General features: G+C 37.8%; 1 protein-coding gene across 8 annotated transcripts in view; it reads right to left on the bottom strand.

Annotated features, from left to right (window-relative positions):
• Positions 1-16,404, bottom strand: part of kaznb (kazrin, periplakin interacting protein b) — a 327,532-nt gene that overhangs the window by 258,398 nt on the left and 52,730 nt on the right. For all 8 annotated transcript variants that reach the window (XR_009824672.1, XM_062037865.1, XM_062037867.1 and 5 more), the window contains one exon: positions 6,641-6,792. Coding sequence is in view for 7 of the 8 variants with exons in the window: in XM_062037865.1 (XP_061893849.1) it covers positions 6,641-6,792 (152 nt within the window). In the remaining variant the exon portion in view is untranslated. The remainder of the gene's footprint in view (positions 1-6,640; positions 6,793-16,404) is intronic.

Raw genomic sequence — 16,404 nt, 5'->3', positions numbered from 1 at the left:
AAGGTATTAGTGTTGTACCGGTACCAAAATTATTTCAATACTTTTCTAAATAAAGCGCACCACAAAAAATTGCATTAATGGCTTTATTTTAACAAAAAATCTTAGGGTACATTAAACATATGTTTCTTATTGCAATTTAATCCTTAAATAAAATATTGAACATACAAGACAACTTGTCTTCTAGTAGTAAGTAAGCAAACAAAGACTCCTAATTTAGTCTGCTTACATATGCAGTAACATATTGTGTCATTTATCATTCAATTATTTTGTCAAAATTATTAAGGACAAGTGATAGAAAATTAATGATTAATCCACTTGTCCATTTACTGTTAATATCTGCTTATTTTAACATGTTTTATCTACACTTCTGTTAAAATGTAATAATCACTTATTCTTCTGTTGTTTGATACTTTACATTAGTTTTTGAAGATACCACAAATTTGGGTATCAATCTGATACCAAGTAGTTACAGGATCATACATTGGTCATATTCAAAGTCCTCATGTATCCAGGGACATATTTCCTGAGTTTATAAACATAATATACATTTTAAAAAAAGAAAGATGTTGTAATGCCAAAATATAGACGTAATCATAGTAGTATAGACTAGATACGCTACTGTACTTGGTATCATTACAGTGGATATTAGGTGTAGATCCACCTATGGCGTTTGTTTACATTTTGACGCCGGTGAGCTACGGTGTGTAGTGAAGCATGTTTAGCTATTCCTCGTCCTGCAGGGATGATACTTGTAAGATACTTACTTTATTTGTCGCCATGGAGGTGAGAATTAGTGATTTAGAAGTAGCTAAAACACTGCCGACTGGGGCTGGACTTTAGCGGTGGCGGATCGGTACTTTTCAGAGGCGGTATAGTACCGAATATGATTCATAGTATTGCGGTACTATACTAATACCGGTATACCGTACAACCCTATACCACCGTAACTTTGCCTCATCCTTCACTTTAAACGTGATTGAAGAATGCGTGACGAATGAACTACCGAGCTGATAAGTCTGAAAGAGAAAGAGATGATAAAGTAGTATCTGCTAACAGATGGGACCTGGTGGTTATTTGAGCACACTACAGCTAGTCCTGGGTAGTCCCAATCCTTAATGCTTCAGTCACACGCAAGTATCTCACAGGAATGTGGCTAAATGACAGTGGTACCTACTGTATTCACAGCCTTTGCTCAATACTTTGTTGATGCACCTGAGGCAGCAGCAATTACTGCCTCATTTGTTTTTGAATACAATGCCACAAGCTTGGTACACCTATTTTTGGGCAGTTTTGCTCATTTCTCCTTGCAGCACCTCCCAAGCTCCATCAGCTTGGATGGGAAGCGTTGGTTTTTATCCAGGATGTGTCTGCACATTGCTGCATTCATCTTAGTCTAGTCCGGGAGGTGACCGAGAACCTGGTGGTCACTCTGTCAGAGCCACAGCATTCCTCTGTGGAGAGAGGAGAACCTTCCACAAGGACAACCTTCTCTGCAGTAATTCATCAATCAGGCCTGTATGGTAGAGCGGCCAGACGGAAGCCAATACTTCGTAAAACGTTTGCCAAAATGCACCTGAAAGACTCTTAGACCATGGGAAACAAAATGCTCTCATTTTGTCTCATCAGTAAATGCCAGGCGTCATGTTTGGAGGATACCCGGCACCGCTTATAACACACCAAAACCATCCGTGCAGTGAAGCATGGTGGTGGCAGCATCATGCTGTGGGGTTGTTTTTCAGTGGCAGGAACTAGGAAACCTAATTTAACACTGACACGAATTTAATTGTATTATAACCTTAGTATGTTTTTTTTTTTGTTTTTTTTTTGTGGTTCTCTTTTTTTTGGGGGGGGGGGGTTTCATGTATGCGTATGTTTGTATACATATATGCATATCCTTGGTTTTATTTTTGTATTTTTCCATAACACTTTACTGTATTTGTATATGTGGGTGTGTGTATATATATATATATGTTTATATATACTTTTTTTCTCCACTAATTGTTAAGATTACCGTATTTTCCGTACTATAAGGCGCACCTAAAAACCTCCAATTTTGTCAAAAGCTGACAGTGCGCCTTATAATCCGGTGCGCCTTATATATGGACCAAATTTTATTTTTATTTTTTAATTTATTTATCTCCTTCATTGATGTGCATCTTTGATCGATAAACCTTATACCTCAATTATTCAATTATACATTTACACACCAATGCCTGAGAAGGAGCAGGATGAAGAAAAATCTTATATTTTCCTACCCCCTTCAACATAATACGTAGTCTTACTTAATGGATATCATATAAACCAACAATTACATTCAAACATAATGAAAACAAACAAAAAAACACAACAAGTGTAAAACTTCATGGAGTACAAACCAAACAAAAAAATAAAATAAAATAAATCATATAAAAAATAATATACACCTCACGGGATGATACAAAACAAATACAAAACCAGGCAAAAAATGAGTAAAATAAATATAAAGCAAAATGTAAACACTTATGGATGTCCATATGATTTTTTTCAATTGGAATATATTTTTATAGTCTTTTAATAATAAGTAATAAAACAGCTGTTTATTCATTTTGGGAGTGAACAGAGTTGTCAGGACGCTGGTTTGTAATCTTTTAATAAAGTTTGACTGACCTGACTGTTTTGTTGACATTCCCTTTAGCGCAGCTCCATCTAATGGATGCATAGGTGCGCCTTATAATCCGGTGCGCCTTATATATGAACACAGTTTTGAAATATGCCATTCATTAAAGGTGCGCCTTATAATCCGGTGCGCCTTATATATGAACACAGTTTTGAAATATGCCATTCATTAAAGGTGCGCCTTATAATCCGGTGCGCCTTATAGTGCGGAACATACGGTAGTCTTATTGAAATGTGCCTTCTAGTTGTCTCCTTCCCCCTGTTGTTTGTGGTGTTTTGTGGACATTTGCATTGCCAACATTTCAATGTATACTGCTGTATATGTGTTGTAAAAAAATGAAAATCCTAAATAAATCTTAAATAGGAACTGGGAAACGAGTCAGGATGGAGGGAAAGATGAATGCAGCAATGTACAGAAACATCCTGGATTCAAACAAACACTTCCCATCCCACCTGATGGAGCTTGAGAGGTGCTGCAAAGAGGAATGGGCGAAACTGCCCAAAGGTAGGTGTGCCAAGCTGGTGGGATTTTATTCAAAAAGACTTGAGAATTGAATTGCTGCCTAAGGTGCAGCAACAAAGTATTGAGCAAAGGCTGTGAATAGTTTGGGTTTTTTAAAGTTTTTTAGGGGTATTATCTGTAGAATGTTGAGGTCAAAAATGAATTAAATCCATTTTGAAATAAGGCTGCAACATTACAAAATGCGAAGAAAGTGAAGCGCTGCGAATAATTTGCACTTTAGCTGTCAAAGTTGGAGATCCAAAGACCCTCTTAAAGTTTGATGGAACGGAAAATGTTACATTTGTTCAAGTGAAGGCTCTTTTCTGTCAAGTGGTTTATTTTTTTTAACAATTTCAGGGGTAAGTCAGCAGAGTATTTTACCGCACAAAACTGCCTGAATCCTCCAGTCTAATCAATCCAATCTTTTTTCTTTTCTTGTGGCTCAGGCTTGGTCCTTAATTCTGTTCTGCCAAGATCAATAATAAGAGAAGGTAAACGCAGCAACTTTGTAATGAGAAAGACTAAACTGGCAATTTGATATGAATTTAATTTGAAGCCAGCGTTACACACAGGACGTAAACAACCGCTGGTGGCTGTCGTCATAGCAACAACCAGTCTCCAGTCCGCATCTTATGGTGATTTTAAATGATGATTACATATTATCTAGTATGCTTTGCAAAGACAAAAATAGGAGGGATAATCAACACTGGACGTCTCAGATGACATGAATGTGTAATATTAGGAGGATCCATCATGCAAGAATGTGATGGAGGTCGCAGATCACCACAAAAAATAACAGTCAGTGAAGATGGTAGGAACATCAAAAGGATGCTTTAACATTGCAAACATATTTAAGATTAAAAAAATATGAGTCCTTAAAGAGAAACTATGTTTTATCTGAGGTAAGAATAGTTACCATATTGTACATATATATCGTATTTTCCGGACCATAGGGCGCACCGGATTATAAGGCGCACTGCCGATGAGCGGATCTAGTCAGGTCTATTTTCATAAAAAAGACGCACAGGATTATAAGGCGATTTAAAGTCATATATATATTTTTTTTTTCTAAATGTAAAACACTTCCTTGTGGTCTACATAACATGTAAGGGTGGTTCTTTGGTCAAAATGTTGCAGAGATTATGTTTTACAGATCATCTTCAAGCCGCTTTCTGACAGTCGCGTCGGAATGCAATGTTTTGTGGGCGGTCTTATTTACGTGGTCTATGAGTCTTTTCTCCGTCATCTTTGTTGTAGCGGTGTAGCGTGCAAGGACGGGTGTGGAAGAAGTGTCAAAAGATGGAGCTAACTGTTTTAATGACATTCAGACTTTACTTCAATCAATAACGGAGCAGCATCTTCTCATCCGTGGCTCACTAGTGCAACAACAACGCCGGAAATGTGTCCCGTGAAGAACCGTCCGAGCGGAACTCTCTAATAACTAAAGTTCCTTGGGTGAATAATGTAAACTCATTACACCGGTATGTTTTAGTGCTTTCATGGCGAGTTTACTGACAGATATAAGTAAGAACTTTACATTACTTTATATTAGAAATGACAACAGCGGAGGATGAATGTCCCATAACAAGAAGATAGAGAAAAAAAAAGAAGCTTATCGACTACGGTGTCGTCACGGACTACAAAGGCTGACGCGCACAAATTTTCAGGACTTATGCAGATCCCAAATACAGATTAGCAGGTACCATAAGGTAAGAAAAGTTGCTTTTGCATAATATTGTGAAACAAAACGCCAGATAATATGTCTTACCTTATACACACAAACCATAATAATACTCCTATGTTGAAGCACAGTACAATCCATCAAGCGGTGCGGCTTCATAGCTTACCAAAGTTGAACTAAAACATTGTGATAGATTTTTGAGCGCTGTGTGTAATGTTCTATATTTTCAATGGAACATATAAAATGTTGGTGTTTACTTGAGTCATATTGCCATCATAGTGCAGTCTACACATGTCACACTTATCATTACACCATGTACCAAATAAAGCAAAACCAGAATTATTTTGCACATAAGGCGCACTGTCAAGTTTTGAGAAAAAAAAAAAAGGTTTTTAAGTACGCATTATAGTCCGGAAAATACGGTACATAATATACTATATCTAAAATATTAGTATAATATTACATAAACATTAAAATATGTATCATTAGAATATCAATTGTATTTATTTTAACTATGTTGTAATAGAAAACATGCATTTATACTCCAGCTACAGATGCAAAATGATTAATTATCCTTTATATTATATGAAAAACATTCCGTATGATATTATGAATATAAAATATACCACTCATCTTTGAATATAGTATAGTACCAGCACCTAAAAGAAACATGTGTGTAATGCTGCAAAAAATATTATACTTCATATTATAATATGTCAAATGATATATTACTATTTACAATTATTACAACAATCATTACAAAACAAAATATATATACAAATATATTAAACGATATAAAACATTTTGTTTTTAATTATGTTGTAAGTCATGGAAGGCATGCTTTAAGACGACAGCAACAGATGCTACAAAATTAGTTATACTTTATATTACATGTAAAAAATGTAATGTGATATTATGAATATACTGTATTCCCTTCAAAATATACCACCATAATACACTATATTCATTACTTTTTAAAATCATATTTAAATATATATATATATATTTAAATATATATATATATATATATATATATATATATATATATATATATATATATATATATATATATATATATATATATATATAGCTTGCACCTAAAAGGAACGGCAGAAATTATTACTTTATATTATACGATACAAAGTAATATATTATCATTTACAATTATTACATAACAAACATATATATTAGAATAGATTAAATTAAATAAACATGTTGTAATTATGTTGTAAAATAAGGTATGCATTTACAGCTGTGGGTATTCAATTAATTATAATCTATATTACATATAAAACATCTCATATATTATGAATACAAATATTTACCATAAAATATACCACTATAATGCACTATATTCATATGGTTTAATCATATTTTAACATATAATAACTGCATGTAAAAGGAAAATGTATGTAATGCTGCAGAAATAATTGCACTTCCTAATATGTATAAGACATGGTGTATATTGTGAATAGAAAACAAATATGCATTATGCAACAAAACCCTAAATTAAACTAGATGATGATTTTCTATCAATATACAACATTTGCATGCATTTAAAATGATGCTGCAAAGTTGACTATACTGTATTGGCATATACATTTATTTACAAAATTATATATTTACTTAATTATTTTTGTTCTTGTAATCTTAATTTAATATTTTGCATATTTTAATATGTTGTCTATCATAGTGTTTCCAAAAAATACATGAATAAACACATGCATTTTGTTTTGAAAAGAATCATAAAAAGTAATGGGTAGGTAGTAGTACTGAATTAGGCAAATGACAGACTGTGGTACCTGTGCATCCATTAGCAGGTGTCTCATAAGGCTCATGGACTTGGTCAAGGTGTCCCCCGGCATGAAGTCCCGGTCCCGCTGGTCCAGGGTCCATGGCCGGGTCACCATGAACTGAGCGATCTGGTCGTTGAGGCTGTTGAGAGACTGGACGGCTGCGAACAGAGACAAAACTAAATGAGAGACGGCTTATCTTCTCCTAACACCGAGCTTTTGTAGCTGCTCTCGCTAATGAGAATTCTCCCAGTGAGGCCTTCCTGCATCAAATGAATCCCTCGTTTTGGGCAACAGGGGCATCATTAGACTAAATCCATTAGCGAGACACAGAAAAACCACAGTCTCTCCATTATGTGATATTATTCTTCCTTGGAAGCGTCTCTGTAATAATGCTATTATGTCTTTTTGCAGTTAATGGTCGTTCCAACACACTTTTTGCAGCAGCCTCGTTGTCTTAATGGCTTCGCGCAAACTCCGCCTTGCAGTGCAAGTTTAAAAGTGTCTTATCAATGCAAAGTCACATTGCACAGCGGGGAGACACAAAGTCAGCACAAGCAAGCCGGAACGCAATTGAATAAAACGGAAGGCAATTTATCTTTCTTTTAATCAATAACTTCATTAAAACAAGCGTGTTTATACGTGTGCGATGCAAAATTAAATTTCACAGCAAATAAAGAAGGATTTTATAGAATGATTCATATGCGTAGAAACTGTAAAACTTGCAACAAAGTTTCACCTCATGGAGTCGCACATTGCATGTTAAAGGCCTACTGAAATGAATTTTTTTATTTAAACGGGGATAGCAGATCTATTCTGTGTCATACTTGATCATTTCGCGATATTGCCATATTTTTGCTGAAAGGATTTAGTATAGAACAACGACGATAAAGATTGCAACTTTTGGTATCTGATGAAAAAAAGGCTTGCCCCTACCGGAAGTAGCGTGACGTAGTCAGTTGAACATATACGCAAAGTTCCCTATTGTTTACAGTGATGGCGGCATGAAGTGAGAGAGATTCGGACCGAGAAAGCGACAATTTCCCCATTAATTTGAGCGAGGATGAAAGATTTGTGGATGAGGAAAGTGCAAGTGAAGGACTAGTGGGGAGTTGAAGCTATTCAGATAGGGAAGATGCTGTGAGAGCCGGGGGTGACCTGATATTCAGCTGGGAATGACTACAACAGTAAATAAACACAAGACATATATATACTCTATTAGCCACAACACAACCAGGCTTATATTTAATATGCCACAAATTAATCCTGCATAAAAACACCTGCGTGTTTGTTACGCTAGCTCCTAGCTCCTCTGCTAGCTCCTAGCTCAGGGGTCGGCAACCCAAAATGTTGAAAGAGCCATATTGGACCAAAAATACAAAAACAAATCTGTCTGGAGCCGCAAAAAATTAAAAGCCATATTACATGTGTCATGAGATATAAATGTAATTAAGAGGACTTAAAGGAAACTAAATGACCTCAAATATAGCTACAAATGAGGCATATGCAATATGTACATATAGCTAGCCTAAATAGCATGTTAGCATCGATTAGCTTGCAGTCACGCAGTGACCAAACATGTCTGATTAGCACTCCACACAAGTCAATAACATCAACAAAACTCACCTTTGTGCACTCATGCCCAACGTTAAAAGTGTGGTGCACAAAATGAGATAGAAAAAGTGGCATAAAACACGTCCTAGAAAGTCGGAGAAAGTTATACATGGAAACAAACTATACGGCGAGTTCAAGGACCGCCAAAATTAGTAGGACAAAACGGCGCTCGCCAAATACTCGAATCAGTGAAGCATGTTTAATATAAACAGTGTGATTTATAACAATCAGCGAGGTTTATGTCATGTTTGTCCTCCCACAGAAAACATTCTGAAACAAAAAAATTGATTTTTTTCCCCTCATCTTTTTCCATTCTTCATACATTTTTGAAAAATCTCCAGAGAGCCACTAGGGCGGCGCTAAAGAGCCGCATGCGGCTCTAGAGCCGCGGGTTGCCGACCCCCGTCCTAGCTCCATAGAACACGCCAATACAATTCAAACACCTGATCAACACACACAATCACTCAGCCCAAAAGACCGTTCACCTAACCCAAGGTTCATAAAGCTTATATATTTTTAAAAAGTTACGTACGTGACGCGCACATACGGTCAAGCTATCAAATGTTTAGCAGCCAAGGCTGCATACTCACGGTACCTGATATTCAGCTGGGAATGACTACAACAGTAAATAAACACAAGACATATATATACTCTATTAGCCACAACACAACCAGGCTTATATTTAATATGCCACAAATTAATCCTGCATAAAAACACCTGCGTGTTTGTTATGCTAGCTCCTAGCTCCTATGCTAGCTCCTAGCTCCATAGAACACGCCAATACAATTCAAACACCTGATCAACACACACAATCGCTCAGCCCAAAAGACCGTTCACCTAACCCAAGGTTCATAAAGCTTATATATTTTAAAAAAGTTACGTACATACGCAAAAAAAAGTTGCGCACATACGGTCAAGCGATCAAATGTTTAGAAGCCAAAGCTGCATACTCACAGTAGCACGTCTGCGTCTTTGTCATCCAAATCAAAGTAATCCTGGTAAGAGTCTGTGTTGTCCCAGTTCTCTACAGGCGTCTGTGTATCGAAGTCAAAAGTCCTCCTGGTTAGAGTCTCTGTTATCCGAGTTCTTCCATCTTGACTGCATCTTTCGGGAATGTAAACAAAGACGCGCCGGCTATGTACTGTTGTTGCTGACTACGTTCGAAAAATACGTCCATTTCGCACCGACAACTTTCTTCTTTGCTTGCTCAGCTTCTTTCTCCATAATGCAATGAACATGATTGCAACAGATTCACGAACACAGATGTCCAGAATACTGTGGAATTATGAAATGAAAACAGAGCTTTTTCGTATTGGCTTCAATGTGGAAGGCATACCCGTGTTCGCCGGGCTACGTCACGCGCATACGTCATCCTCAGAGGCGTTTCGAACCGGAAGTTTAGCGGCAAATTTAAAATGTCACTTTATAAGTTAACCCGGCCGTATTGGCATGTGTTATAATGTTAAGATTTCATCATTGATATATAAACTATCAGACTGCGTGGTCGGTAGTAGTGGGTTTCAGTAGGCCTTTAAAGGCCTACTGATGAGCATTCCTTTAAAGGCCTACTGAAACCCACTACTACCGACCACGCAGTCTGATAGTTTATATATCAATGATAAACCTTAACATTGAAACACATGCCAATACGGCCGGGTTAACTTATAAAGTGACATTTTAAATTTCCCGGGAAATATCCGGCTGAAAACGTCTCGGTATGATGACGTTTGCACATGACGTCACGGGTTGAAGCAGACATTTTGGAATAGCACAGCTTAAGTCGTCTGTTTTCAGCATTAACCGTGTGGTTACAGGTCCAGGGTTTGGTTCGGTGTCTCCCGATAGTAGTATTGTTGATCTTCTGTCTATCCTTCCAGTCAGGGGCTTATTTCTTCTGTTTCTATCTGCAGTTAAGCACGATGCTATCACGTTAGCTCCGTAGCTAAAGTGTTTCGCCGATGTATTGTGGAGATAAAAGTCACTGTGAATGTCCATTTCGCGTTCTCGACTCTCATTTTCAAGAGGATATAGTATCCGAGGTGGTTTAAAATACAAATCCGTGATCCACAATAGAAAAAGGAGAAAGTGTGGAATCCAATGAGTCCTTGTACCTAAGTTACGGTCAGAGCGAAAAAAGATACATCCTGGCGTCCTGCACTGCACTCTAATCATTCACTCTCACTTTCCTCATCCACAAATCTTTCATCCTCGGTCAAATTAATGGGGTAATCGTCGCTTTCTCGGTCCGAATCGCTCTCGCTGCTGGTGGGAATGATTGTAAACAATGTGCAGATGTGAGGCGCTACACAACCTGTGACGTCACGCTACTTCCGGTACAGGCAAGGCTTTTTTATCAGCGACCAAAAGTTGCGAACTTTATCGTCGATGTTCTCTACTAAATCCTTTCAGCAAAAATATGGCTAATCGCGAAATGATCAAGTATGACATATAGAATGGACCTGCTATCCCCGTTTAAATAAGAACATTTCATTTCAGTAGGCCTTTAAAATGTTAACACGCAATGTGCGACATATATGATAAAACATGGCGTCATTTTTTTTCCCAGTCATGGTGAGTCAATCTTTTAAAGCTACGTCAGCCTGAAAATATACTCATTCAAGTTAGATCTTCATAGGAGTGTCCCAATACGTTTTCACTGATATGATACCGATATTAATCTGATATCAAGTGAAATTACTCAGAGAACAATGGTAGGAATGAAAACCACTAAGCTATGTATTAACTGTTTGCAACGGACTTTTGCTGTATTTAATGTCTTTTTTTTTATTGACGACATATAGTGATCACAATAGTTCACTAAATTAAAGGGAAACTGCACTTTTAAAAAAAAATGTGCCTATGATTCACAATCCTTATGGGAGGCAAAGAAGTTGGCACAGGGGCATTTTTACCACTGTGTTACATGGCCTTTCCTTTTAAAAACACTCAGTAAACGTTTGGGAACTGAGGACACACATTCTTGAAGCTTTTCAGGTGGAATTCTTTCCTATTCTTGCTTGATGTACAGCTTAAGTTGTTCAACAGTCCGGGGTCTCCGTTGTGGTATTTTAGGCTTCATAATGCGCCACACATTTTCAATGGGAGACAGGTCTGGACTACAGGCAGGCCAGTCTAGTACCCGCACTCTTTTACTACGAAGCCACGCTGTTGTAACACGTGGCTTGGCATTGTCTTGCTGAAATAAGCAGGGGCGTCCATGATAACGTTGCTTGGATGGCAACATATGTTGCTCCAAAACCTGTATGTACCTTTCAGCATTAATGGTGCCTTCATAGATGTGTAAGTTACCCATGTCTTGGGCACTAATACACCCCCATACCATCACAGATGCTGGCTTTTCAACTTTGCGCCTATAACAATCCGGATCGTTCTTTTCCTCTTTGGTCTGGAGGACAAAACGTCTACAGTTTCCAAAAACAATTTGAAATGTGGACTCGTCAGACCACAGAACACTTTTCCACTTTGCATCAGTCCATTATAGATGAGCTCGGGCCCAGCAAAGCCAGTGGCGTTTCTGGGTGTTGTTGATAAATGGCTTTGGCTTTGCAAAGTAGAGTTTTAACTTGCACTTACAGATGTAGCGACGCACTATAGTAACTGACACTGGTTTTCTGAAGTGTTCCTGAGCCCATGTGGTAATATCCTTTACACACCGATGTCGGTTTTTGATGAGGGATCGAAGGTCACGAGCATTCAATGTTGGTTTTCAGCCTTGCCGCTTACGTGCAGTGATTTCTCCAGATTCTCTGAACATTTTGATGATATTACGGACCGTAGATGGTGAAATCCCTACATTCCTTGCAATAGCTGGTTGAGAAATGTTGTTCTTAAACTGCTCGACAATTTTCTCACGCATTTGTTGACAAAGTGGTGGCCCTCGCCCCATCCTTGTTTGTGAATGACTGAGTAATTCATGGAAGCTGCTTTTATACCCAATCATGGCACCCACCTGTTCCCAATTAGCCTGTTCACCTGTGGGATGTTCCAAATAAGTGTTTGATGAGCATTCCTCAACTTTCTCAGTCTTTTTTGCCACTTGTGCCAGCTCTTTTGAAACATGTTGCGGGCATCAAATTCAAAATGAGCTAATATTTGCAAAAAACAACAACGTTTTCCAGTTGGAATGTTAAGTATCTTGTCTTTGCAGTCTATTCAATTGAATATATATATATATATATATATATATATATATATATATATATATATATATATATATATATATATATATATATATATATATATATATATATATATATATATATATATATATATATATATATATTTGCAAATCATTGTATTCTGTTTTCATTTACCATTTACACAACGTGCCAATTTCACTGGTTTTGGGTTTTGTATTTGCACTTAGAAATATTTGTTTGTCGTAAAAAAAAATATGATTAGAACATTGTAGCATTATGTGTGTCTATTCGAAACATTCCTGCTACTTCAGTTTACACACCATCTTTTTTTTTTGTAGGATATATACGGCAATAATATCGTACCTTAATAGTGGCCTTGATACCGTGATAATATTGTACATCCCTGCAAGAAACACATGTCATTGTGATGCAATTGTACAAGTATTAGAGGTATTAAATGGCCATCAATATATTAGCAGCTTTAGAGGTTAATTTGAACAAGACACACCAAGGTTAACTTTTCAAGAGAACCATCAAAGATTTACGACCACTTGTCTCGGCCAGTTTTGTCTTGTATTTCAACGAGCACACAGCGGCCCTTGCAGCCATCAAATCAGCCAAGGATAAAGGCGGATAAAATGTTTACGACAAGAGAGACGACAACTGGATTCCAATCTCGCCTTCAACATTTACAAGGTGCCCACCTTTGCCACCACCCCCCCACCCCCGTCCACCGAATGACAATGTCGCCTCGGAAGAAGATGACATGTTGTCACACACTGCGAGAGCAGACACGCCCGCTTCTTCTTCCTCTTGGAATTCCAAACATGGTGTCACTATCAAACTGTCGCAAGTAATAGCCTCACAGCAAAAGGACGCCCCAGGAAGGAGAATTTTGTAGGAACATTTCAAAACAATTACAGCAATTCAGGGCTTGAAATTGGAGCCAAAGAACAATTTTGTGACCCTGGGATGGAGGAAAATGACAATCCTTGTCCACAGCAGTTGTTAGTTCTAAATACAGGCTGTCAAAAGCAGGCCAAAGCAAAATATGCTACTACAGTATCACCTCTAACCCTAAAATCATTCTAGCCAATCAGAAGGCTGAAGAAAGTCGTTGCTGGAAAACACAATGTTAAATAGAATGGAGAAATGTACCAAAAATGTCCAAAACAAATAGAGAAGGCATATACTGAAGATATTTGCATATTTTTAGGAATTACATATACCGAACTTTCCGGATTATAAGGCGCACTGCCGATGAATTCTCTATTTTCTATCTTTTTTCATATATAAGATAGGGCGCATTAAAAGAGTCAAATATATATATATATTTTTTCTAAATGTAAAACACTTCCTTGTGGTCTACATAACATGTAATGGTGGTTCTTTGGTCAAAATGTTGCATAGATGATGTTTTACAGATCATCTTCAAGCCGCTTTCTGACAGTCGCTTCCGTATGCGCCGTTTTGTGGGCGGTCTTATTTACGTGGCTCACCTTCGGCAGCGTCTTCTCCCCGCCATCTTTGTTGTAGCGTGCAAGGACGGGAGTGGAAGAAGTGTCAAAAGATGGAGCTAACTGTTTGAATGACATTCACACTTTATTTCAATCAATAACAGAGCAGCATCTCCTCATCCAGTGAAAAACCGTCCGACCGGAACTATCTAATAACTAAAGTTTGTTGGGTGAATAATTTCAACTCACTACACCGGTATGTTTTAGTGCTTTCATGGCAAGTTTACTGACAGATATAAGTAAGAACTTTACACTACTTTATATTAGAAATGGCAACAGCGGAGGGTGAATGTCCCATAACAAGAAGATAGAGAAAAAGAAGAAGATTATCGACTACGGTGTTGGCACAGACTACAAAGGCGGACGTGTGCCATTTTTTCCAGGATTTATGCAGATCTCAAATACAGATAAGCAAGTATTAGAAGGTAAGAAAAGTTGCTTTTGCATAATATTGTGAAACAAAACGCCAGATAATATGTCTTACCTCACACACACACCATAATAATACTCGTATGTTTAATGCACCAACAATCCATCAAGCGGTGCGGCTTGATAGCTTGCCAAAGTCGTAATGAAACATTTTGATACATTTTTGAGCGCCGTGTGTAATGTTCTATATGTTCAATGGAACATATAAAATGTTGGTGTTGTTTACTTGAGTCATATTGCCATCATAGTGCAGTCTACACATATATCTTATGTTTGACTGCCATCTAATTGTCACACTTATCATTACACCATGTAGCAAATAAAATTGCTTCGAGGTCGGTAAGCAAAACCAGAATTATTCTGTACATTAAAGGCCTACTGAAATGAATTTTTTTTATTTAAACGGGGATAGCAGATCTATTCTATGTGTCATACTTGATCATTTCGCGATATTGCCATATTTTTGCTGAAAGGATTTAGTATAGAACAACGACGATAAAGATTGCAACTTTTGGTATCTGATAAAAAAAAGGCTTGCACCTACCGGAAGTAGCGTGACGTAGTCAGTTGAACATATACGCAAAGTTCCCTATTGTTTACAATGATGGCCGCATGAAGTGAGAGAGATTCGGACCGAGAAAGCGACAATTTCCCCATTAATTTGAGCGAGGATGAAAGATTTGTGGATGAGTAAAGTGCAAGTGAAGGACTAGTGGGGAGTTGAAGCTATTCAGATAGGGAAGATGCTGTGAGAGCCGAGGGTGACCTGATATTCAGCTGGGAATGACTACAACAGTAAATAAACACAAGACATATATATACTCTATTAGCCACAACACAACCAGGCTTATATTTAATATGCCACAAATTAATCCTGCATAAAAACACCTGCGTGTTTGTTATGCTAGCTCCTAGCTCCTCTGCTAGCTCCTATCTCCATAGAACACGCCAATACAATTCAAACACTTGATCAACACACACAATCACTCAGCCCAAAAGACCGTTTACCTAACCCAAGGTTCATAAAGCTTATATATTTTTAAAAAGTTACGTACGTGACGCGCACATACGGTCAAGTTATCGAATGTTTAGCAGCCAAGGCTGCATACTCACGGTACCTGATATTCAGCTGGGAATGACTACAACAGTAAATAAACACAAGACATATATATACTCTATTAGCCACAACACAACCAGGCTTATATTTAATATGCCACAAATTAATCCTGCATAAAAACACCTGCGTGTTTGTTATGCTAGCTCCTAGCTCCTCTGCTAGCTCCTATCTCCATAGAACACGCCAATACAATTCAAACACTTGATCAACACACACAATCACTCAGCCCAAAAGACCGTTCACCTAACCCAAGGTTCATAAAGCTTATATATTTTTAAAAAGTTACGTACGTGACGCGCACTACGGTACGGTACGTGTTATGCTAGCTCCTAGCTCCTCTGCTAGCTCCTAGCTCCATAGAACACGCCAATACAATTCAAACACATGATCAACACACACAATCACTCAGCCCAAAAGACCGTTCACCTAACCCAAGGTTCATAAAGCTTATATATTTTAAAAAAGTTACGTACATACGCAAAAAAAAAGCCAAAGCTGCATACTCACAGTAGCACGTCTGCGTCTTTGTCATCCAAATCAAAGTAATCCTGGTAAGAGTCTGTGTTGTCCCAGTTCTCTACAGGCGTCTGTGTATCCAAGTCAAAAGTCCTCCTGGTTAGAGTCTCTGTTATCCGAGTTCTTCCATCTTGACTGCATCTTTCGGGAATGTAAACAAAGAAGCGCCGGCTGTGTACTGTTGTGGCTGACTACGTTCGAAAAATACGTCCATTTCGCACCGACAACTTTCTTCTTTGCTTGCTCGGCTTCCTTCTCCATAATGCAATGAACATGATTGAAACAGATTCACGAACACAGATGTCCAGAATACTGTGGAATTATGAAATGAAAACAGAGCTTTTTCGTATCGGCTTCAATGTGGAAGGCATACCCGTGTTCGCCGGGCTACGTCACACGCATACGTCATCCTCAGAGGCG

This window comes from Entelurus aequoreus, linkage group LG26 (assembly GCF_033978785.1).
Source record: "Entelurus aequoreus isolate RoL-2023_Sb linkage group LG26, RoL_Eaeq_v1.1, whole genome shotgun sequence".
In the NCBI taxonomy this organism is placed as follows: domain Eukaryota; kingdom Metazoa; phylum Chordata; class Actinopteri; order Syngnathiformes; family Syngnathidae; genus Entelurus; species Entelurus aequoreus.
Note: the sequence above shows the minus strand (reverse complement) of the source record. Positions and strands in the feature narration are given on the sequence as shown.